We start from the raw sequence: 23,170 nt of genomic DNA on the forward strand, positions 1-23,170 counted from the left end.
AGGTCATATGAGGACTGGTGTCATGGAGACACCTAGATCGAAGGTCATATGAGGGCTAGTGTCAAGAGACACCTAGAGAGAAGGTCATATGAGGACAGGTGTCAAGAGACACCTAGAGAGAAGGTCATATGAGGACAGGTGTCGAGGAGACACCTAGAGTGAAGGTCATATGAGGACGGGTGTCAAGGAGACACCTAGATCGAAGGTCATATGACGACGGGTGTCAAGGAGACACCATGAGTGAAGTTCATATGAGGACGGGTGTCAGGGAGACACCTAGAGTGAAGGTCATATGAGGACGGGTGTCAAGGAGACACCTAGAGTGAAGGTCATATGAGGACGGGTGTCAAGGAGACACCATGAGTGAAGGTCATATGAGGACGGGTGTCAAAGAGACACCTAGAGTGAAGGTCATATGAGGACGGGTGTCAAGGAGACACCTAGAGTATAAAGAGTAAGAAAGTACAGAAAGATAGCAGTGAGGAAAGAAAGAAAAATATTATGTGTGATCAGATCAGTATATGATATTTTACTAATTGGGGAGACAAGGCCCATTGTTAATGGTTGAATTTGAATTATTTTCACAATAGTAAGTACAAATCACTCCCTTTCCCACTTTCCAAGGATCAGTTCTATACTGCCAGCAGGGATCATACTTAAGCTTGTACCTTGCGTAAATAATTCTTATTTTGGAACAGAGTAAAACTGCAATGGAGTATATATGATGGTATATATATTAAACCACTATGACAATCTTTAACCGCAAACTTTTCTCATGAACAGGAAATTGGCTGTAGAATGTATTCAAGTCTGTAAATAAAGTTTTTGCTTTGATTGATTGTCTGGTAACAACAGATGTACAATGTCTAGAGTGGGCACATACAAGTCTTTGGCTTTTCTGTCTGGTGAACTACAGATGTATATTATACCTAGATTGGGCACATACAAGTCTTCGGCTTTTCTGTCTGGTGAACCATAAATATATACAATAATGTCTAGATTGGGCACATACAATGTCCAATGTCTAGATTGGGCACATACAAGTCCTCGGCTTTTCTGTCAGTTGAACTACAGATGTACATTATATCTAGATTGGGCACATACAAATCCTCTGCTTTTCTGACTGGTGAACTAGCTCATACAATAATATCTAGATTTGGCACATACAAGTCCTCGGCTTTTCTGTCAGGTGAACCATTAATACAATATCTAGATTGGGCACATACAAATCCTTTGCTTTTATGTCAGGTGAACCATAAATATATACAATAATATCCAGCTTAGGTACATGTAAGTCCTCAGCTTTAATTTCCTGTCGGGTGAAAAAGACGTAAAGTAATGTTCTATTTTACCTGTAAGCAAACAAGTGTGTTGACTTTGGTGAGCCAAAGACATAAAATGTGTATGACCAGCCGTCAGCGAGTCTGTTCAGTGAACCATGACGTATGATATTGTCTACAGACTAAGGCACATACAAGCCCACAGCTAGTATGTCAGGTGAACCATGTAAAATAAAAGTTAAGAGTAATTTATAGAGCAATGGATGTTTTATTAAGAATAGTAGGACATCTCTACGTCTAGTTGTAACACGCTCCAATGTGAGGTTATAACCTCACACCATATACCTGGCATTTCATAAAAAAATAATCCGTTACACACACACATATATATATGTATTATATATACATGAGGCTTGTCAACATCCAATGAACATTGATATCTATTTCTTCACATATAATCATCTGTTATCATACAAAAATCTGATGAATAATAATAATAATTTTAATAAATGTAAATTTGAAATTTGAACAAAGAAATTTTCAACAAATGTGATATTATATGAACTACAACAAGGTTTATCAAAAAACCAAAGTGAATTATAGGTAATAATAATGTAATAGTAATAAATGGCGATATCCATTAAATGGCCAGATGAGGCTATAATTAATGGGACAAAGCTGATTTTAATGTATTGTGCTACTTCTTCAAGCCTTCAATGGATAAAGCTCCAAAATTATATAATACACCAGTAATGGAACTATAAAATAATAGCCTTTACTCCACTATATCCAACACCCGCCCAGTCTCAGCGAAAAGCCGACCCCAGCCCGCCCAGTCTCGGCCAATGGAATGGATATATAAGTAAGAAAATGGGGAAGATTGGATCGCTTCAAATATGTGTGACCTTCACAACAAGCATACACAACAAGAGCTAGTTGTCAATTTTTTATTAAACTGAATGAAAATATTTTAATGAATTAAAAAAAAAAAAAATGTAGCTCCTCGACTACTGGCCCCAAATGATGAATCTTGAATATTCATGATTACAGAAAATGTATGAATTGGCAGTTTCGGCTTTGGAAAAAATGATATTTTTCACGGAACATTTTATACTGATTTTCATTCCGAATGAAAAGAATGTGAAAGAAAACTTACTCCAAATTCTCCTGACAAGAAGCAGTACTTTGGATACATCTATATATTCACTTAACTGAAGCAAGATGTTTTTCTGCCCTGGTCAAAAATACTTTCACTTTGATAAATTTTAATGAAATTTTACATTTATTTCAACAAAAATATATCTTTTTTCATTCATTGTATACAAGTAGCATTTATATTGATATTCATTATCAGCAACCAACGTTATGCAAATCACATCTATACTTAACCATTTACCATATGGTTGATGAGCACATAATTTGTCAAACAACATATCACGAACTTTCACGCCATACAACATCTTACAGTGACCTAATAAAGCTGGTACGCAAATTTGTGTTTTGTAAACAAACATGATGACCTTCAAAATTACTGTATGACCTTGACTACTGACCTTCCGAATGAGCACAAATTTTATAAACATAAATGCAGTTATTAGTTGCCTTATCTAGAAGCGATTCTCTGCTGATACACAATGCTAGTTATATATCACATGCTGCAGAGGGTCAAAGTTCACATTGTAATAGTAACCATGGAGACAGGTTGGGTAGAAAAGGTCAATAGAGGTCAAAACAGTCGGTCATCAGTATAATAACTATATAATCTATATATATATATATATATATCCATATACATAGATATATATAGATATAATGTACTTCATGTAATAATATTTATAATATATATTCTATTTTATCCCTGAAAGTTAAATGAGATCTAAGGCAATCAAACCTGCGAAGATGTATTCCGTTTGTTCTGGTTTCCCATTACATAACATATCCCCACAAGCTTGGCAACCAAGTTGTGCCTACTCCCAGCACACATAATAATACCACTGGCAAAACGTGGGTAAGGAGCGAAACAAAGATCACTTCAGCAGCTGTATCGTCCTCCCGAGACACAGCTGCCCAGTCGGGATGTCACTGAATTCCTTGTTTCACTTCCTACATCCACGCGCCACACATGTTTGTAACGACAAGGACTTTATATAAGATAAAAGAAAGACAAACACATTTCCAACATCACAACATAGCAATGGTATCTATCCGGTTGGCACTGTTCAGAATGTGTAATAATTCCTCCTTCCAGGAAACTGGAGAATCACATTTATGGGTAAAGAAGCTCTGAGAGTCTACACTAAGTAGTATCAAATGTATTGCTCTGTTTTTCTGTCGGGACAGATAAATAGGTCATATCCATGGGGGCCAAACCCTCCCCTCAAAGGGACGGCCCCCACACATCCTCACCGAGCAGGGCCTCGTATAAACGGCCTCACACTTCCTCAATGAAGTCCGGTGCGAAGCACATCCATGGCCAACACAACCTCACTGAGCCTTACTAAAGCCCTCGTACATCCTTGGCCCTAGTATTTCCTCACATGGCCTTTTGTGTCCAAGGAAGAACTCTCCTCACAGAGTTCCTCCAAGGTAATGTATCCACACGGCCCTGTTCTCATCACTTCCCTCTCCCTAGTGTTATATATATCACCTAGCCGGCACTCCTGTAGCACTCTTGTGGTCATAATGTCTTTGGCAGTGGTTTAAAGGTCAAGGTCATATAAATCCAGGTTAAACACTCTCAACTGAAAGCAATCTGACCATGTTGCTCTCCTCAGTGTTTCCTTCATGACCTGTTATTATGTATTAAATATCTGGGCTTTCGCCCATATTGTCCAATTCTTCTCGTTCTATGGTAAAAGTTTTTCACTTTTGAAGGAATAAATACAGATTTTTTATCTGAAATCTTCCAAGTTTCTCTGTCCATGATATTGGTTTTGATATGCTGACAACTTGTTGATATAAAGTACGTGGTCTACATGCAGCTGTTGTTTACTCGTTGTCCCGGTCTGCCTCGTTCAGGACAGCAATGGCATCCTTAACAGCATGATAAACAATGTTCTTCACCTACAACAACAACAAACAAAACTTAACAGGTGTTTGAATTTAAAATCAAAGTATTTTTTTTACTTTACTTTTATTTTTTGAATACATTTTATGTACTTCAGTTTTTTCAGATTTTCTGAGGTCAAAGACCAAAACATTAATATAGAGTAAAAAGTTGATAGAGGTACGTACCTGGAGTTTATCCTCATGGTTGGAATGTGTATCTGACAGCAGACGGAACTCCTGTGTCAATGAAAAGCAGTGGTTGAGGTGTTCAGGTGACACAAAGTCCTCGGCCACCTTAATACAGCTATGAAGGTTGCGCACCTGGTGGGGAGCGCCAGCTGGGATGAAGATGGCGTCTCCTGCACATTGGACGATGGTATATCCCAACACACCGTACTCCTTGTAGAGTCGATCGCGGAGATCCTCGTCAAGGTACCAACTCTGGTCGTGAATAGGGTCATGGTGCTGCTCGATGACCTCACCACGCTCTTTAGCAACCTACAACAGGAGGACATAACTTAAAACTACAATTCAAATCCAATATTTCACGATTAAACACCAATTGCATTCAGGAAATTGAGTATCATAATATTATCTTGTAACACAAATTTGTTGTCCCAGAAATTTTCAGTTTATTGAAATTTGAAGATTTAAAGACGAGTTGATCAGTTTACTGGGGCTGGTAATTACAGGTTTTAGGAGAGAATTCATATAGGATTGGCCTGTTATTCGATCCTTTTGACTTATACTAACGAGCGTCAATAAAATTTGTTGAAATGAAAAAATTAAAGGTTAATTTCTATGTGTTATTTCATCACCAACTAGTTGCAACGTTCTACAACAAAATTGATCACAATTCAACCTGTAAAATCTGTTTTCAAGTTTTTCTGTCGGTGATGGCAGACACATTTAGCCTCTAGAGGTTTGAATTAGAAAGTAATAACCTGCCATGATGCCTGGTAAAATTGGTTTGCATTGCTCCCCTACTGAGCTGTGTTATCTGAAGTGTACTTGGTACAGGTATTGGCAGCGTGTCACAACATTAGATTGATGTGACCTAAACAAACACATGAACGCCACGTAAGACAGGCACCCCCTGTACTCACATGTACTAATACAGAGATAGCCATGATTTACAGGTATCCATGGGCAGGTGCTCGCTGTGTACCCAGGTAAGATATCGTCCTACATAGCGATAGTCTAGCTGGCAGGAAATTGTCTACCTACAGATTGTTTGATTAGACTCGGGGCCAATCTCCGGTTTTACATGTTATAAAATGCTTTTATTTTCGGTTTGGATATATGTATAATTAACTTTAAATAGCAAACTGCTGAAAATTAAATAAAAAACTGCTGAAAATTATCTTCAGAAAGATTGGAGAATACCACACAAAATAAGCCCTCTCTCCCTTCACCACCAGAATATTCCCATCAGCTAATTGAGTGGTGTCATATTTTGACCTCTGTAGCTGATAGAGGACACTCCCAAAGTAACATCAACATCCTACATTACTGCCAAACAGCTGGAGGACCCAGACACACCTGTTAAAAAGTATACCACTTCCTGCATCACCAGTATTGCTTTTCATGTTTTGAACTTGAGATTCTATAACCAATGCTTGTATTTTTAGAAAGTTTTCCAGAGGCTTTGTTTTTAACAGTGACTACATAACATGCAGCTGCCAAAAGGGATGTAGACAAAGTTACCTTCACATGCTCCCAATATAGATTTTACAGCTGAAACACTTGATTAGACCTTCCTAAGATTCTAGATTTTCTTGTCTAATTGAACTGCTTGTCTACTCTTGAACTGCGTAGAGAGAATCTTTAAATTTCTGTGGGCCTACCTTGTTGAGGAAATCCCTCATTTTGTCAGCATCTCTTGCATCCCAGATCTGCCACAAAGCACCCGGCACTTCATGGACTTCTCGGACACGACGCTTGGTGATCATGTCACAACCAGCCTCGTCGATGGATTGGAGGGCAGCGTTTTCATAAAAGGCACGACCTCCTGCATCGTCATCAGGGATTCCGACATACACCATAACGTTGACAGCGTCCGATACGTCCAAATGTAGGTTCGTGGTGCCTTCTTCAGGGTGAAGTGCAGATCCTGTATGGGGTACAAAAATTGATGGTCAACTTTGGATAGGAAAATTGGGAAACAAAACTTGTGTAGAAACAATTTTTCATAATCAAAATCAATAGATTGTGAGAAAAAATATTATGATGCATCTGAAAGCTTTCGTTGATCGTCAAAAAAACAGGTATAACTTGAGCATGTGGTCCAACATACCATAAGCATTGTACATCTTCGGACCCAGGTCGGGCCTGACGAGGAAGTCGGGAAGTCTGGAAGCGAGGTTGAGGCGTCCCTGTCTATGTGTGTACTCTGGTAGGGGCAGGGCCTGCATCAGATCCTCAAAGTGCTGGGGCATGAGGTCACTGAAGTCGTCACCTGGTGGCCAGTCCTTCAGCTTCAGCAGGATCGGATCTCCCTCGTCATCAACCAGACGCTCTGTAAAACGTAGCAGGACATATAGAAAGAACTCAAATTGACCAAAAACAATACATCACAACTATTACATATATATGTCAAGTTCATCTGTATACTATTCACTCTCTCAGTCAGGATAATTCTGCGTCAATGTCGTTATGGGAGATTTTCAGGGTTTTGGAGAAAGTGGGTGGGATTTCCCTGTATGCTAAAAAGCTATTTTACCAAAATCAGCAAAAATCCTTGTACTAAACAGGGTCAGGATATTTGACAGGGAGGTTATCAACTCACCTGAGATTTTGTCAAATCCGTCCCAGAATGTGGCCATTGGGTGACCAACAATGAGACAGCCATTTCTGGTATTGATGAGATCGTTCTTGTGTTTACCAAAGTCCCGGGAGAAGGTTTTTGGACTCCATAGGTCTCTGTTCAAGCAGTTGTCCACACCAGACACCAGGACAGGCTGAAAGGAGAAAACATAGACAACATTACCGGATATCACTATCATGATTCTAATGTAAAGGACAGTTTTTTGTTTGTTTGTTGTTTTTTTTTTTGAGAAAATATTGACATCATAGGATATCACTATCTTGATAACAATTAATTTCTTGTTTCTTGTTACCTAACCTATGTCATCTTGTATATATATATATATAGTTTCCTCTGGCCCTGACACCATGCATGTCTGGTGTAGACATGGTGTCAGGGTCAGAGGATACTCAGGCTAGTATATATACTACAGTACATGGAATACATTTGATTTTGCCATTTTTTACTTATTTTTTTAGAATTTAGTGACACTTGAAAATTCTTCTTAATATTATTCATTATGTCAATGATTTGTGAAATATGTTTAACTCAACTTCACCAGGATTCATGTAACCATACAGCACTTAAAGTTAAACGTATATTGACAAAACAATCCAGCCAACCTTGAATTCATCATTGATTATTGAATGAAAATTTTCAAATTTTTAAGACTGAGTAGGTAGGTCAATTTACTTAAAGGAACGACTCAAAATTTAGAATTACAGGAAATTGTGTATCGACCAGACTTATTTGTGAATTGAAAACTTTGACTTAGATACACCTGTATACATTAATGCCATTAATATCTGTACTTTGAGGCTCATTCCTACTACAAATAAAACTGAACTTAGAACCAACAAAGGCTCTCTAAAACCTCTCAGATCATAAAACTACCTTGAAAGCATGCCAATTTGTGAATTGGTACCTGGCATAGATTTATAGCGGTGTATTTACATTCCCTCCGACCTTTGATATTTGTTTATTCTGTGGTGGGATACAGAATGTTGTTATGTATCAGGGTGACAATGATCTGCCTCACAAAAGACCTTTTATGTGAGAACAAATATTGAATGAAGTGTCCATTGATTTCTGTATGCTACAGTTTGATATGTTAGTGATCTATGGCCGGTGACGTGATTGGTGTGCAGGCCTGATCGACTCCACACAACACACCTTTTATCTCAACTCAATGCCACTGTAAGGCATCTGGGAAATGTTTGTGGGAAGTATATTTTAAACAGGAAGTATAATAAATAATAGGGGATTTATAGTACATTTATAGACCAAATATACCTGGCACGGCCAAAGACTGGTGCTACATTTTATACCCAATACAAAATATCATATATCAATACATAGGGCCGATGATTTATAACTAATACTAGAAAGTCGGTAAGACATAAATGCCCTGCTGCAACTTGACACCCCGAAACAGAGTTTGGTGAGGATGCCACTTGACACATCAGCAGTTTCTGAGATTAGCTATTACATTGCATCAGCACAGGACCAGACGGACATGGGTAACACTATATATGCCACCCCCCCCCCCCCCCCCCGCCTCTTTTCATGGCTTGGGGAGGGGGGGGGAGGGGGGGGGGGGGGGGGGGGGGGGGCATAACAACAATCTCTTACACATGGTGTCATACAACCATGGACACATGACAACAGCCTCCAGGAACTATGTATAACAGTATACATAAGATAATCAATGAATCGACCATTGAAATATCACTGGCTTATAAGTTTGCCTGTTTATATATTAATGTTGTACTGGGTAGCCCCTGACAGAGATGTACACCTCCATAATGGACCATTAATCACTCATAGCTGTAACACCAGCCATTAGGTACTACATACAGGTCTAACCAATCAGAGTTCTGTAATACTGCCAAGTGTATTGTACAGCCAATAGTTCAAATTCACTTAATTCATGTTTTGGTTTATTTTGTTTAACGTCCCATCAACAGCCAGGGACATTTAAGGACGTGCCAGATTTTGGAGGTGGAGGAAAGCCAGAGTACCCAGAGAAAAACCACCGGCCTACGGTCAGTACCTGGAAACTGCCCCACATAGGTTTCTAACTCGCAAACCATGCACCTTAACCACTTGGCCACTGCGGCCCCATCCTACTTCATGGTTTATGTCCATAACTATACAGCAATGCTTATGGGACTCATACTGATAATCCGAGAACCATAAATAAAGATGAGTGGTTAATCACAGAATTATTACATCCACACACTGATTATATGGTGCTAGAATTAGGTCATACAGATATTTCATATCAAAATTCAAGCACTTTTCCTGATGCTTCCAGGTACTTGCTTTTGTTGTAGGAAATTGGGGTATTGTTTTATCTGTTTTAACGTGATTAAAATACCTGTGACCCACCAAATAACAATTAAAACAGTAACATTACAATTGCATTACTTATTATCCTAACCAATTTAACTAACTGCTGACTTGCATCTCAGAATCAATGTTAAAATGTGTTTGTTTAGCTTTCATCAAATAAAATGACGGGTGATATTATGTAATTCTCACGTATGTTGTCTTTTTCCTTCACAAGCAATAAGACTTTAGAAAACACTGCTATGGAAACCTTGCAAATGTTTTCATTCAATCTAAAGGATGAACAACTTATTACAGTTTACATTGTCCACAAAATTTCTGCTTGCAAACAGGATGTTTCACTTCCATATTGTAAAGAAAAGGAGATCCTAGAATAGGTTGTACTGTTGGCGACAGAGATCTAACATTATAAGCTCTTTGAACTTTTTGGTGTCATATTTGTTTGACGAACATTTTCATGTTAGCATCAACCCTTCTTCACATTTTCAAATGTTTCTCTGACTGCCGATGAGATATGTTGGTGTTTTCTTCCATTATACTAATTTCTAAGCTTCCTACACACTCCACACCAAGCTGTATATAATGTCATACTGCCCCTGATATGGCTTTTATTCATTCCACCCATTTGTAGGTATAAACTAATTTATGGGACACCATCACTCACCCAGTGATCTACTTTCCATTTGTAACACACACTGCCTGGTTACTATGAATGGATAAGATCAATGAACTACATTTAAAATCCATATTATATAATTAAAATTTCTTTGATTTTTTTCTTAATTCTGCAACAAACATAAAAATAATATCAAGCACTCCAAAGTAAAACTCAAGGACACAATATGAAAATTCCAGGATTTTTCAAGCACTGATCTGAAATTCAAGCACTTTTCAAGCACTGATCTGAAATTCAAGCACTTTTCAAGCTCTGTATGAACCATGCCAGCTTGTATTCTTATCTCACTGATGCAATTCATATCTGTACCGACAGAACCCTTGGACTCAATATTGCCCCAAACCATCCCCCTATTAGTTACAGAAGCCAAAGACTGTCTTAAAGTCCAGTACCAAATATAATAACATGCTTACCTGTCCACGTTTCATCTGTTCCTGGAAGATCTTGAAGTTTCCGCGGTGTTTTGGGTCGTGGAGACGGAGAAGACGTCCATCACACAGCCAGGAGTGAGGTACATCCGGGTATAACACGCTGGTCTCCGTCAGGTTATGGACCAATATAGGCGTATCACATGCAATCATTCCACTATATCCAGAGCGAGGGATGTAATGCATTAATTTGATTGGCTGACTATTCTCGTCTCTAGGTAACTGCTTTTCAACAACTGACTGAATAATATCGTCTAGCGTACTACTTGTGTTGTTCTTTGACTTGGCCGGCTTTTTGTTACTTTCGCCACCAGATTTCACTTTGCCGGCCGTTTTTGTAAGTAATTCCCGTAATGTTGAGCAACTGGTCGGGGCTTTCTTGTCACCTTCACTTTCACCGACATTGCCCTGACCACATGGAGACACGGGCTCTGTGATTGGGTTGTACCCTTTCCCATATTTATCAGTCTCTCCACGGCGTTTGTTATACGGAGACTCACTTCGCTCTCTACTGTTTTCAGAGTCCATAGAAGCAACATCGGCCAACATTCTGAGCGGTGATGAACTGTCAGGACTATAACCACCCAGCGATGACTTTACGTTGCCATTGACCGCCTGAGAATCATGCTTCCTGTTGCCTTTGTGAGACTTGTGGTCATCACCGACGCCGTTGACCATCTTTCTGTTCTTCTCATTGGATATGTGGTTTAATGCATTGAGATACTTCTGGAAAAACAAAATTGAAACACATTACTACAGAGAAAATACAAATTGTACAGCAACATTGGTTAAAATATTCAAATTGTTTGGTTATTTTTATCATTTAACATTTCAGATAGAGGAAACTTCAATAGGTTGTAAACTCACCTGTGTTATTCCATTTTTTGGCGGGTATTTTATTGACTTATCACAAGCGCACTTGGATGGAATATCCCACTTGTTACGAATTTCGTGGATTAATCGGCCAACTTCCCAAAGGGCTGTAAAAGAATGTAAACCATCTTGATAAGTATCAATGAATTATGAAGTCACTTCCAGTAGATATGGGCAAACTTCAAACCTGTCCAACAGGTTCATTCATTGTAAAATTTCTGGCATCAAACTTCACAGAGTTACAAATGGCAAAACAGGCGTTTAAGTCTTAGTCAAAGTTAGAAGGAAGCAACATAGAGCAGTAAGTCCATATTTCATAACAACTCTGGTCCAACCAGTTGAAGTATTATATTTAAACCGTTTAAAAGTGAGCTAATTTTTGTCACAAAAAATAAACTGAATGAGCTACCGATGATTAGAATGAGACGTACCATCACGTGGAATGATTTGAGTGAGCATGAGTTTGTCGACCTCATGCTGTTGGCGATTGGAGCTGCAGGTTAGCCATCTCCTCTGGTCCTCACCAGGTGGAATCTCGTCCTCGTCATCTCCTTCCATCTCTTCTTTCTCCTCCTCGTCTTCCTCGCGCTTCAGGGCTTTCATTCGGACCTTGTAGCAGTCGAGGCAAACGACAAAGCCACACTTATGACACACCCAATGCATGTTGAAGAGAGTTGTGTCACAAACATCGCACATTTCTCTCACACCTGTTACTGCACGCTTCCACGCAATCTTGGCTGTAAACAGGTGAAATAGCATTGAGAATTTTGTTCAGTATTGTTCTACCATAATTCAAAATCAACGAAATTTGAAACAGAAACGGAGTTTAAAGGATATGTTGTTAAATAATCAGCATTTAAATTCATTATGGCGGGAATAATATTAATTTCTACCTTAGATGTCTTGGAACATTAAAGAATTAAATTATAAATCCTAATTAACGATGCTAACCTTCCTCGCCAGCCCATGAGCGTGCCTCCCTCTCCTGCTCCACCAGTTCACAGAACCGATCTCCGATTTTGGCCACAACATACTTGGATGTTTCAATGTCCATCTTCGGTTCCATGACGGGTGTGTGAGGAAGCCATGGTTCAATGTCATCATACTCGGCATCGGACAGTTCCGAAAACCCAGCGATGGTCAGGAAACCTTTCTGACTATATCTCAACCTGAATAAATAAATAAATAAATAAATAAATAAATAAAAACATAAACAAATAAACATGATTTTTATTGATGCTTGATTTAATTTGTAAAGGTCTAAAATGACTAGTGAGGTATGTTCTTTGTAGTAAATGACCAACTTAGAATATAACTGGTGACGGTTGTGCTATGAAAGCTGCGGTAGAGATGATCCACCACATGAGGTGTTTATGTGTACAGGCCAATACATTAGCCAGAGTTATGACCTTGACCTGGGATCTGATTTATCTCAGTTTCCTGGTCCTGTCATTTCCATTAACTCCATCAGTGCCCCATGTTTACAGCTGAGCTGGCCATGATGGTGGTGAGTAAAAACTGCAGGGAGCATCTCTCTTAGATAACAATATAGCCTACCAAGTTTATTTAGTTTGTAGATTCCTCTATAAACAGTACAATAACAGCATGGATAAGTTTTGAGACGGCCCCTAAAGCATTACTACTTTGACCTATTCTATCACCCCACTCCTCTTTATGGGTCATGAGTCTTTCCCCAGAACAGCTGAGAGAGTTTTCTGTCAACACATGGTGTTTCTTCATGTGGAAATCCCTCAGTACCATCAGGCCAGGGGTCCAAGGGGGGGAATGTTGGAGGTGGATAAACAACATAATTAAACTGTATCACCGGCCTGTCTCCTTCACTAAGTAAAGCCATTCCAGAGACCCAGCAACTATCTACAGATCAATATACTGGACAGAAATTCATTGTCCATCACCACTCACAACATTTATCATCCCTACAATAATCCCATATGGAATTCAACCAATTTTTTCAAATAATTAATTGAATTTTTTTATCTACAGAATCAAAATTCAAACATTCTATAACCACCACAACATGTGATTATACCCTGTACATGTTGTATTTCTTCATTAACAACCTATAAACATTTCTGGGCCTCTCAAGTCTGATGATCCATCATTCTGTGAGGGATTCATGGGTGACAGGAGGATGTGTGTATTCTCAAAATGGCTCATAAAAGTCTACAGCTATCAGAGTGATCTGTGCTGAAACAAACTAGGCTTGCTTGACTGAGTTTACAACAGCACCTGTTGTCAGCCTTACTCTCTGTATGACATCAGCTTGCTGGTGACATCAGTCAAGACCACAAAAACTAACCCTGACCTCTAGGATCCCCAGTCTAACATCAGTAAAGGTCACAAACCCTGACCTCTAGGGTCCTCAGTCTAACATCAGTAAAGGTCACAAACCCTGACCTCTAGGATCCCCAAGTCTAACATCAGTAAAGGTCACAAACCCAGACCTCTAGGACCCCAGTCTAACATCAATAAAGGTCACAAACTCTGACCTCTAGGATCCAGTAAAGGTCACAAACCCTGACCTCTAGGGTCCCCAGTCTAACATCAGTAAAGGTCACAAACCCTGACCTCTAGGATCCCCAGTCTAACATCAGTCAAGGTCACAAACCTTGACCTCTAGGATCCCCAAGTCCAACATCAGTCAAGGTCACAAACCTTGACCTCTAGGATCCCCAGTCTAACATCAGTAAAGGTCACAAACCTTGACCTCTAGGGTCCCAGCCTACAGATTCCCTAACCTGTACTATTCCCACTCCTTCAGAACAAAGACATACCACCAAATCACTAACTACAGAGCTGGGCTTGTTTGTAGCCATGCGAGAGAATCTGTAAAAACCAGAGTCTTCATTGACTTCTAAACACCCACATGAGTAATCACCACAAACACCTCCCGAACAGGAAATTGTCTGATTGTGGGAACTACACCTGTATCTTGTAATAACACAGAATTCAGCTATAATATTGTTATTACTAAATGTTTTCACAAGATACCCAAGAGACTAGGGAGGAAGAATGATAACAATTTAGTCTGGCAATGTAACTGTGCCAACACATATATTAATACAAAGTTGTGGGCTCCAGGAAAATCCGCTCCCCTGGCAACAGAACCTAAAGTATACCAACAACACCATGGGGGTAAAAGGACTTTAACATGCAATATTCATCTGGAAAGTACATTGTAGCTTATACAAGTGTTGAAAACAAAGACATTTTCTGTGGCGCTCAACGCTCGCTGGGCCATAACTATCATAATGGATGTATAAGGCATCGGGCGGCTAGAGGAACCAGAAAAACTACCTGATCATTTAAGTAAAGAGGAAAGAGCTCTTCAGAGAGTTACTAGGCAATTTATGGCTACCAAAAATTGTGTGTTGTTGAGCAGAACTGAACAGTTTATAGCCGGAAAGAGAAGAACACATGTTGAAGTGTGGATCGTTAGTGATGGGAATGTGTGCTGGAATTGTAGACGGCTATGGCCTCCGTCCCAGACTCCATCAATCCCCACTAAGTACCGGGCCAACTGTGCAGTATTTGGCTGCCTCGATTCTCTTTACACTCCAGCACAAAGAATCAAGTCTAGTCTGTTTACAATATTTCTCATCTTCATTTCTATTTTCCACTATGCGTAATTTATTGATTAAAATTGATTGATGGTCAAGAGAAAATCTTAAGATTCCAGCTTGTATTTTTATATTTTATATTTCATTAAATTTTGTCGGTGAAATCTATCGCTATTTATTGGGAGTGGAAGTTGATGATACTGGAGTTGAATTTTTACGTTGCCAGCTTCAGTAATCAGCTCCAGATGTCTGGCTACATGAACCTACACACTATCAAACAAGCACTCACTTCAAAATTTCAAGAGATTTTTCCCAGATAGTGCTTCAGAGTTTCTACTTACTACCTCTGTGACCCTACCTACAAATACACTACATGGTTTTTCTTCCGGCAATATTATAGGGATCAACACTTCAACAACAATCTGATAAACGTTTTAATTTTTCATTTTTTCAACCGACAGATTCTTATCTTTGAAGTGGTTCTTTTTATTTCATCTTCTGTACAGATCACCTTTTATCTCCAACGTTAGAAAAATTGTTTATCTCCGAAGGTTTTCCCATCACGTGATGTATATTGATGTTACATGCCCCCGTGATAGTATTACCAACATCACAGTGTTGGTAAGATTGTTGGGAGATGGTAAGAGCTGGGAAAACAAACACCATCCAGCATCAGGACCTTCATGGTGGAAGAGGATGTATCTAATCTATCACTCCACTATCATGGGTTTTAACGTTAGTGTGGTTTCTGTACCAAGGTACATGTAATTAAAGTCTGGGTAGATATGAATGCCATATGAATGCCATATGAATGCCGTAGGTTGATGGGTAGAAGCAGAAAGCATGTTGATATATGTATGTAAGCTTGAGAGAACCCCAGGTATATTTACGAGAGTTGCGTACAGGTAGGTTATAACAGATATGCCCAGGTGATCATGCATGCTGAGCTGATCATGCTGATATCATTATGGCTCCATAAAATACACAGACCTGCCAGGTGACAAGACAAAACCTCAGGCATTCTGACTCATCACAAAATTAAAACCACGTTCTCATCACATTTATTTGGAAATTCCAAACACACAATTTCTATATATACACGTACACAACAACATTCTACCTTTGACAAAGAATCAATAATCAGACTAGTAAAATACATATAAATTTCTAATATAAGTGTTTGAAGTTGAACCAAACGACAAAGATTACTTGTTTTGAATGAAAGAGAAATATTTATGTATATGTAAGTGACTTTTTTGTCCTCACCTCCTGAAGGCATAGAACCTGCAGAATATGTTGGGAAGTTTCTTGCTGCGCTGGGTGGGCGTCATCTTACATTCCCGACACTTCATGAGTTTTGGGGTGACCTCACTACATGAGCCATCTTGCAGAAAAGGCTGACATGTCCTTTTTAGGGTTGCTACTGTCGCCTTCACCAAGGGCTTATTGAATGAGGAACCTGTTAGGAAAGAAATGTCAAAGTTTAATTTCTCTCGGGACACAAATAAAGACATTTATTTATGGTCACAGGCAAAACAAATGAAGACTGGAGAAAGATCAAATTTTTTTTCAAGTAGCAGATAAATCTATTGACATTTTGTCAAACAAAACAACTATTCTGATATAATAACATTTACTGGGTACCGTGTAGTTTGTGATAGCCAATGCGGGCTACAAATACTTACCGTTGTTCTTGGCAATGAATTCCACTTCTTTAGGAGGAATGATGCTGTTATGTCCCCTATTCTTTTCTCTTTCCCACTCACGCTCTCTTTCCTTCAATTCGATATCTACTGCTTCCTGTTCTTTTCTTTCCCTTTCCCTCTCTTTCTCCTTTTCCCTTTCTCTATCCCTGCTTCTATCTCTTTCCCTGTCTTTATCCCGTTCGCGGTCTTTTTCAATTTCCCGTTCTCTTCCCCTTTCCCGTTCTCTTTCCTTTTCCCGTTCCTTTTCCCGCTGTTTTTCCTTTTTGTGCTTCTTCTTCTCCTTGCTGCTGATACTGCTGAGACTGCTAGATGAAGAAGAGAGAGAGGATGACAGCGGTGCCTCCATAGGCTTGGAAGTGTCCATAGGCTTGGGTCCATCGTTGGAAGACTCGCCTTGCTGACTGGAAGATTCCTGGGAGATATAGGAAGCATGTTTAGCTTCCTTTTTCTCTTTTTTGATAGGTTGGGTGGGGACGGGAGGACTGTTAGGGATACTGCTGCTGCCATTGTTCACTTCTGCCTCAAACTTGGGCTCTGACTTAATCTCTGTCTTGACTTCCAATTTGGGCTCCAGTTTTGGCTTCTTTACAGCGCCCCCATTGCTACGCTCATCCTCACTCGACTCTTTACTCTGTGAAAGTGTAAGAAGGAAACCATAAAAATGTTTTCTCGTGACAAAAACGAAAATATATTTTGTTTTGATAATCAAGGGTATGCATATACATATTAACAATGAGGAAAATTGAAAAATAAAATTTTAAAATCAGTAGAGGCCTTTGTAGTGAATATTTCCAATGTTTTGTAGTAAATGATTTCTAACATTATTGGTGAGATTTGAAATCCTTTCTGGGTGAGTGATAAAGACAAATCATCCAAATCTCACATCCAGCTACTTCAAAACCTGTGTCCAATCCATTAAAAGAAGCTGAACATCACTTCAACATTATAAACAACATTTTGACATCAATGATGGGCAAAACAAAGTTCTATAACAAGATACTTCAAGGATAGAAGCTTTAAAAGCTCAAAGTTTTGAGATGGGATTACAAAGCCACGACTTCAAAGTGGGTATAAAACCGATTGACTGATTACAATACACAAGAGGACTTGAACAACCAATAAGTCGCATGAAACCTAACATTAACAACCGCCATGATTGAGCATCATCCAGTTCTGGTAAAACCCTCAACGCAACAACAACACTGTAGACCTACACAATGCATTGTCAGATGGCTTTGTGCAAAGGTTCAATAGCCCCGTGTCTTTGTCCTGTGTTGGCATTGCTGACTACCGACTAGCACACAATGGCCTGCTCCATACAGAGGTGGGAGACTGTCAAGGCAATCAGGAGCAGGTCGATGGAGGCACATATTACACCATCAGGCCAATAGCTTACCCAAGAATATTGCCCGATCAATGACTTTTATTTTCTTTACAGTGTCGTGTGTGTTCAGTGAGTGATACAAGTGGACAACATTCCTGAGTTCTGTCTGAGTATTGATTTAATACTCCCGCGATTTCTTCCTGTATAGACTCTCACCTACAACCTCCTACCGACAAATCAGTTTACTTGTGGTGTATCAGCGATTTCCTAAGATATCCCTAACACTATATTACTCATCCTGTTATGATAGAGAGGCATTAAGACCTACAGCTTACCCTACAATAGACCCTGACAAACAACCAGGTAACACAGGCCCGGCTAACCTGTTTGTCTAGTACACATGGTGCAGGGCTTTACTAGGACGCTTTACTGGGACGCCATTGATTTCCTGCTACAATGTCCGCCATCACCACCACCACCACCACACTTACGACCCTTCTGATCTACACTACCTGTGGCTTAGTATAGCCCCCAAACATCTCTGCAATCCTCGTAGCCATCTCACTGAGTGTGCTGGATCTAAGCCACTATCCTACCAAGTCCTAATGTCATTTCTACAGCTCCTAGACAGATCATATCTGGGGCCCTCCACTACTAAATCAGCCTATTGATTTTCCACAACAGAAATTCCAACAAAACCCAATTTCGTGCCAGGCGTTGTGCTGATAACCCAGTGTATAAGCTGTATACCTTAGCGGCAGGCTTACTCCTCACTGCAATCATCTCATCTTATAACACATTCCTTAACACTTCAATTATTTATGCTCATGCAACAGTATTCCTAAGGGAATTACACCGATATCTAGGTTTATGGTTTTATATATAACCAGCCGCTGTAATAAACCCTGACATCTGTAGCTGTGTATCTGAGCCTGCATATCAGCTAGAAATTCAATTTAGACATGATGATTAACACTGATCCACTTGGTGATATAACCAGTCCTTACCTAAAGATTGTTGTGACCTATATATAGCTCAAGACAGTTTGCATATACAAATATTTATGAGCTAAGATCCTGAATAAAACTCAAATTACACCTGTACACTTATTTCAGTGTAAATTGCTAAATAAAGTTTCCCATTAATCAGTGTGATTAATGGAAGTTTGAGTAAACAGAGGTTAGAGCAGATTACTCTTGTAGCATTTAAGGTTCAGTTGGAGGTCACCTTCAAAGGAGAACTTGTAAACATAGGTACATTGAATTGTCGGAGCCTCACAGCTGGGCCATCAAACTTCTCATCTATAAGCTGTTACAATGGATTCTACACATGAGGGGTGATGGTAGGGGACTGGTGGGACCTGTTGAGCTGGTATGCGTGCCCAATAGTCAATAGACTGTGATCAGGATAAGTGGAAGTGAATTAATCTTATACAAGTATATATATTTTTTTATATTGTTCAAATGTCTAAACACAACATGGCAAATCACATACAGATTGGTGTCTGCAGATTTTAACAGAACAGGAAGCAGGAGTGTAGGAACTAGAAAAGACTCTGCAGTGGAATAAGCCCAAGGTCACTGGATAATACCTTAAACAACAACACACAAAGATCTGATGTATCCTCCTATCAGAGCCACACGGCCCATTCTCACAACCTCACAAGCCCCTGCCCACTCACCGTAAGATAAACCCCGGAGATGGTATCTATGGCGGGGATGTTTACTACACTAATATGCCGGAGGAGTGTTACAGCTGTACATGGGGCCTGTATCGACACTCCCCCAACACCACAACACTATCGTTGTTATGTCACAGTTACTTAACCATTAACCGGGGACATCAATTACATCTCCATTGAGAAAGTGTATATTCTTCCAGGTAGATATGGGATTAACATTTGAATCTATGTCATATACTCCTGAGGCAATATCTATATAATATGATACCAGCCAGTTTTTTCACGATAATAAGCTGCCTCTTGATTTATTCCAGGTAATGTTTACTATACAGAACGAGCTTTTGTTGGGCGAACTCATTACCATTAGGTGTCCGATCTAACTACCATTCACTGGGCAGACAGGTAGATTAAGCTTAACCGCAAACTTCCGGCTAGATGAACAAGGCTGTGTGTTGTGAGTGTTACACCCACGTCACCGTGAACGCCACATCACACCACAACTCCGGGTCACCACCATCAAACCCTGACAGTGACAAACAGCAATTAAGGTACAAGCCAGCGTTGCCATGGATAGTCATCAATGTTAATAAGCCGAAATCACTGGAAAAACCTTGGTACACTTTGAAGTTTGGTGGTCATGATGTTTTGATGAGTCAGACGGGGGTTATTCGGTGCTTTGTTCTGTGGAAGAGATCATGTAGTAGGGAAAAGATCGGTGCAAATTTCCACTGGATCCAACACGCAGGGATTACAAAGCTGACCCAGCTTTTGCAGGCCAAGTGGTGTGTACTCGGTGACTGCCGCCACTGTCATAGAACAACCCCAAAAAACTCTAACGTGTGGTTTTATAGCAACAGTTACGAGGGCTATTGAGAGCGTGCACTGGTGCAACTTCAACGTGTAATATCAACTGACTCAAGGACCTTATCTAGTATGAATAGCTGACATCAACAGCAAAACAACCTCAAAATAAATCTACAGCATAAATTGGAAATGAAAATAACTGAGGCGTAAGCCATTAATCACATCGAACTACTAAGACCTAGATTAAGTACACGGAAGATTGCTTAATTTTAAATCAATATCAACAAATACCAAGATGAGAATTACACTCATTATGTGTGACGCCTTTCCGACATTCGGTGTAGGCAAAACAAAAACCTCAAGTTATTTTTATTAGTATTGTGGTATCAACCATTCTATCAACTTACAGGGCTAAATATCCTTTAATCCCAGTAAATGCTAAAAGGTTCTATTTAATTTTCACAATTGGGGAACCAGCTCCCTACTTAAGCCAAAGAAATAATCTAGAAGACAAAAATAATCAATAACAGGCCCCCCCCCCCCAAATTTATTTCTGACATGAAAATTTAAGACCTTGTGGAGTGCAGATCTGGTGATGTGGAGAAGGGGGGGGGGGGGGGAGGAGGGGGAGGGGGAGGCTGCTGACTAGACTCTCTAATCACTTCAGGCGATGCTGTTTGCACACCATGCATGGTGGAGCAGAACCTTCTGCAGTACTTGACCCCCACTAGGGGTCACAGATCTATAGAGGAAGGACATCAAGCATGTAAACCTGCTCAACATGCTGCAGTAGGTACAGGCACTGCATGTTACCCCCTCCCTAACTATACACACAGCGGGAGAGGTTTATATATGCAGGTCGACCTGTTTTTCTGCAAACAAGGTGCCCCCTTCACTTCTATGGTGGTCTATAAACAGCTGTGATTGGTTCCACACCTCCAATGCAAAGTCTTCTTGTCAACTGTAGACAAGTAATTTGCCTGAATACTCTTTCAGCCAGCCACACTTCAAAGCCTGGAATTGCACACAGCCCAAAAGATGAGGTCTGGCGATAAAACAGGCACTTAATTAAATTGCATGGGGCAGTACAATAAATCGGCCATGTGCAGTATCACTGTGAAGCAGTCCATGAGAGAGATAGTATCTCCCATCAATGCTTGTAACATTCTATTACATAATAATGCAGCCAGAGCTACAGCCAGCCAACACTAGATGGTCTGCCCTAGGGAGCCTCGCCCACCCTGGTATAGACAGAGGATGGCATTTATGTAGGCTGAGAGTTGTTCAATACACCGGCCATACCATCACAATCCAAACTTATCCAAAAACTGGTACAGGAAACGAATTGTTGTAGGAAGATAACAGTCCACTTTTATCATGGAAAAGTAAATTTTATATCTCCTGTGTCCTCCAACGGTGAAATAAACACGATCACTAATACTACCTTCCAACATCTCACGACTCCAGAAGAGGCAAACATTGCTACCACCTATAAACATCCCAGAACAATACAGGTAACTCAGGAGAAATCTCTATTGTCTTCTGAGCTGAGTTCATACTAATCCTTTCTCTATAAATAGTATTACCTTGCTGTTATCCTTGTTTTTCTTGCCCTTCTTTTTGCCGACTGGGGCGGGGTTGGTGTTTGGGGTAGGGTTTGGGTTAGGGACGCTGTCTGCTGTAGCGTCGCTCGGTTGCTGTTCTTGTCGCTGCTTTTTACTAGTGTTGCTTCGCTTTTTCTGACGCTTTTTTCCTGGAACTTCTGGGTTCTGAAAATATAAACAAAATGAAGAATGATACAGAAATTAATATACACAAAATCTGGCAATTGGATCTGGAACACAGGTGTCTGTAAAGTGAGACAAACATGGAGATGCAGAAACTGACTACTAAGTCTGAAATGTGAGACAAAGATTGACATGCAGAATTGAACTACATGTATTAAGTTTTTAATGCAGTTGTTTTAAAGATGAGAACATTTTTTATACTCTTCTTAAGAGCCCAAAAAACATTGTATGAACACATCAAAAACAACATGTTAGTACATTTTTTCATGCTGGTACTGGGTTTAACACTTTTGCTGTGAACATTTGTTATCACAAGTTATCAGCGTTCATGCTTTTACATAGTTTACAACAGTTTTTCTGTGAATATGAATTTATCACACACCACATCAACACTGATAATGTCAAATGTATATTACAAACACACCTTTAAACAACAACAGACTTGTGATTGGCTGAGGGTCCCTGTTTCAATAATGACATCACAACATCAGATCAGATCCATATGCATTGTGATACACGCATAAGAGAGTTATAATCTAAATTTAAATTTCATTTCAACCTGAGAAATATTGTTTCCATGAATATTTTTAACAATATCATTGTGTGACGAACAGAATATTTGATACGACATAAATTTTTTTCACAAAAGCTCTCAAATAAATATGTTTCAAAAAATCTTATATGCGGTACAAACTCATGTAAAATTCTCTATATAAGCTATTAAAATGCGATCTGTTGTGATTTTGAATTTGAATAGTTGACATGTGCTGCTACATGATAACCTCTGATCTACTGTTAACTGTGACCAGAAACGAATGTATACA

General features: G+C 39.6%; 1 protein-coding gene across 1 annotated transcript in view; it reads right to left on the reverse strand.

The window, feature by feature from the left end:
* Nucleotides 1-1,528: 1,528 nt before the first annotated feature.
* Nucleotides 1,529-23,170, reverse strand: part of LOC117339459 (probable JmjC domain-containing histone demethylation protein 2C) — a 182,220-nt gene continuing 160,578 nt past the window's right edge. The window contains 12 exon segments of the mRNA XM_033901044.1: nucleotides 1,529-4,343; nucleotides 4,515-4,826; nucleotides 6,176-6,441; nucleotides 6,625-6,846; nucleotides 7,117-7,288; nucleotides 10,576-11,316; nucleotides 11,458-11,570; nucleotides 11,895-12,200; nucleotides 12,415-12,632; nucleotides 16,311-16,503; nucleotides 16,730-17,381; nucleotides 22,146-22,328. Of these exon segments, the coding sequence (XP_033756935.1) occupies nucleotides 4,269-4,343; nucleotides 4,515-4,826; nucleotides 6,176-6,441; nucleotides 6,625-6,846; nucleotides 7,117-7,288; nucleotides 10,576-11,316; nucleotides 11,458-11,570; nucleotides 11,895-12,200; nucleotides 12,415-12,632; nucleotides 16,311-16,503; nucleotides 16,730-17,381; nucleotides 22,146-22,328 (3,453 nt within the window). The 3' untranslated portion in view covers nucleotides 1,529-4,268.

This window comes from Pecten maximus, chromosome 12 (genome assembly GCF_902652985.1).
Source record: "Pecten maximus chromosome 12, xPecMax1.1, whole genome shotgun sequence".
Taxonomy (NCBI): Eukaryota; Metazoa; Mollusca; class Bivalvia; order Pectinida; family Pectinidae; genus Pecten; species Pecten maximus.